The sequence below is a fragment of the Notothenia coriiceps genome, unplaced genomic scaffold, assembly GCF_000735185.1.
Source record: "Notothenia coriiceps isolate Sejong01 unplaced genomic scaffold, NC01 NC01_scaffold00001760, whole genome shotgun sequence".
Classification (NCBI taxonomy): Eukaryota; Metazoa; Chordata; class Actinopteri; order Perciformes; family Nototheniidae; genus Notothenia; species Notothenia coriiceps.
Window position 1 is genome coordinate 1 of NW_011334461.1, and position 3054 is coordinate 3054.

The 3054-nt window shown below is 47.0% G+C and overlaps 1 protein-coding gene across 1 annotated transcript; it reads right to left on the reverse strand.

The window, feature by feature from the left end:
• Positions 1 to 6: 6 nt before the first annotated feature.
• Positions 7 to 2837, reverse strand: LOC104963808 (probable carboxypeptidase X1; the record flags this gene model as incomplete). The annotated part of the gene is made up of 5 exons (XM_010792450.1): positions 7 to 557; positions 714 to 816; positions 1286 to 1425; positions 2043 to 2139; positions 2640 to 2837. Coding segments are annotated over 5 exons (753 nt in total), but the record flags the coding sequence as incomplete, so codon positions are not given.
• Positions 2838 to 3054: the final 217 nt, after the last annotated feature.

Here is a 3054-nt window from a genome sequence, read left to right on the forward strand (position 1 = left end):
CTCCTCTGGTTGAGAGCCTTGGTTCTCCTCTGGTTCTCGGTTCTCCTCTAGTTGATGGCCTTGGTTCTCCTCTTGTCGATGGTTCTCCTCTGGTTCTCGGTTCTCCTCTGGTTGATGGTTCTCCTCTAGTTGATGGCCTTGGTTCTCCTCTTGTTGATGGTTCTCCTCTGGTTGATGGTTCTCCTCTAGTTGATGGCCTTGGTTCTCCTCTTGTCGATGGTTCTCCTCTGGTTGATGGTTCTCTTCGTAGTTGATGGCCTTGGTTCTCCTCTTGTTGATGGTTCTCCTCTGGTTCTCGGTTCTCCTCTGGTTGAGAGCCTTGGTGGTTGGCTCTGAGCTTCTTCAGCGCAGCTCTCTCAGGCGGAGCTGCAGGTCCACAGCAGGTCTGTCTCTGAGCCTCTGCGTGGGGGGGACCTTCGAGAGGTTGAAGTCACAGATTGTGGGGTAGAAGTCGTACGACACCTGGCAGCTCCTGGAGGAGGAGAGGTATCCCTCAGCGCTGACCGTCACTCTGTAGTCTCCAGGGTTCAGAAGACGCCAGAAGTCACCGTCTGAAACTGGAGGAGGAGAGAGATGGAGATATGGTGAGGACAAACTGAGATGAAATGCTACAAACAGTATAGAGCAATGTGGAAGAGCAGCCCCTCGTCCATTGGTGTGTGTTCTGTTGTACACTGTGTGTGTAATGTGTGTGAGTGTGTGAGAGCGTGTACCTGATCTAATGTGATGATCGATATCATCCACTTTAATGATGGCGTCTGCTATTCCCTCCTCCGTCTCTCTGTCCCGAACGACTCCTTTAATCCCCCGATGGACCTGAGACAGAGAGGAGAACACAGATTGCAGGTCATTAAAGGGGACCTATCATGCAAAATGCACTTTTGTACGTCTTTTCTACATGAATATGTGTCCCCGGTGTTCCAGGGAACTCACCAAGTGTCAGAAAACACAACCCTCTCTATTTTCCTCCGTACCCAAATCTCTTAAAAAGGGGCTGCAACGGATCTGATACAGACTAATCCAGATTTGAACACTTCTGTGATGTCACAGAAGTGGCGCTACGGCTATTGGGCCAACTCCACCAATCAGGAGGAGACAGCCACGGACATTGCCGTTCGACAGCGCTGGAGACGCTGTAGTACATATTTCAGGCCACCAGATGGTGCTGTTCTCACTGAATCCGAGCATGGAAGGCAGTGTTAAATTGAACTCTATATTATTCAAATATAGCATGATAGGTCCACTTTAAGTAAAGTAAAAGAAGGCTAGAGGAAGAGGGGCACACCTGCTCCATGAAGACCAGCAGGGACTCCTTGTTGTTGATCCACTCCACCGGCAGCTCGCTGACGTGAGGGAACTTGTCGCAGGAAAGCTCCACCGTCACGGCAAAACAGTTTGTGTGCAGGTAGCTGAAGTCATTCATACCTGAGAGGAGAACATAGAAAAACAATTCTAAATAATACAAAAGTTAAAAACACAGACGCTGAGATTAGTTTATCTTTGATGGGGCTGCGTTTCATTGTAGGTGTTTATTTAAATGATCAACGTTTTAGCGTGATATCTTGTTTCAACAGTTACTTCATCACTTTATTATTTCTATTTGTATTCTATTTTCCTTTATTTTTAACCTTGTGTGAATCCTGTCTTTCACTCTGACCCTGCTATTAACGCCTGAATTTCCCCACAGAGATAAATAAAGTTCCATCTTATCGTATTTCATTTTAGACTTAACTTACAGACTGTAACTGACCACTTTCTACATCCTGCCATTTGGTAATTATTGTTTTCCCGTTGCTGATCTATGGTGAAATATCAACTATATAAAATATGAGCGGTCAGAAAATCAACGTGCGTTCACATCAAATAACATTTAGTCACCCGAGGGAAACTCCATCTGGAGGGAACCCACATATTTTAACCTCTGCAGACCATTGACATGCACTAACACCCATAGAACACACTCCAGGAGAGGGAGCACCACATATAGCAGGGTAGGGCCTCTTTAAATACTTTCTGGATTACTTGAAAACCCCCGTTCTTACTTCCTGGTACGTTGTGCCAGTCGGCTCCGTTGATGATGTTGTTGTTTCTCCTAAAGTCCTTGTTGTGGCAGGGCCTCCGGTCCGGGTTGGACATCACCTGATTATCAATAAACATACGGGACACTTGGTGTTTTTACCTGTAGATGAGTTAAAGGTCTCCTATCATGCTATTTTTAGGCATATATTATAGGTCTCAGATAAAAACATGTCTCTGAAGTGTTTTGCTCAAAATCCCAATAGCCTCATCCCCCTCTATTTCAGCTGTCACTAAAGTGCTGATTCTGGGTCTGTAGCTTTAAAACAAATTCGAGCAGCAGAAACTCAGCTAAATGCTGCCGTGATGAAACTCCATATCATGTTCCAAACCACATCAAGGATTCTCTCTGAAACAGGATGGAGCTCAAACTCTTTCTCTCTCTCAGGTTTACCACAAGGTGGTATTTTCGGACTCCTGACACACCGGGGACACATATTTATGTAGAGAAGACAGGAAGTAGTGCATTTTGCATGATAGGTGATCTTTAACATACGAGACACAGGTGAGTTACTTGTTGTTGTTTCCTGTAGATGTGTTAAAGTGACAGGTGGGGGGGGTACCCTGTTGGTGCTGGCGTACGCGGTGGCCAGCCAGCGGAAGAAGCTCTCGTCGGCGGTGGGCGTGTGCTCTCTTGGAGCCCAGTCTATAGTCATGTCGTAAGGATACGTGACCACCAGCTCCCCCCCGTGGAGGTTAGCACTCAGGACGAACGGGATGTGCTGCATCCAGTCGATGACGGCCCGGGTCTCTGGCGCTACCTGGTGGATCAGAGGAGAGACTCAGGATCAGAGGAGAGACTCAGGAACAGAGGAGAGACTCGGGAACAGAGGAGAGACTCAGGAACAGAGGAGAGACTCAGAGGAGAGACTCAGGATCAGAGGAAGGAGAGACTCAGGATCAGAGGAGAGACTCAGAAGAGAGACTCAGGATCAGTTCAAAGAAACAACTGATCGAGACATCTCAATAAAAATCATT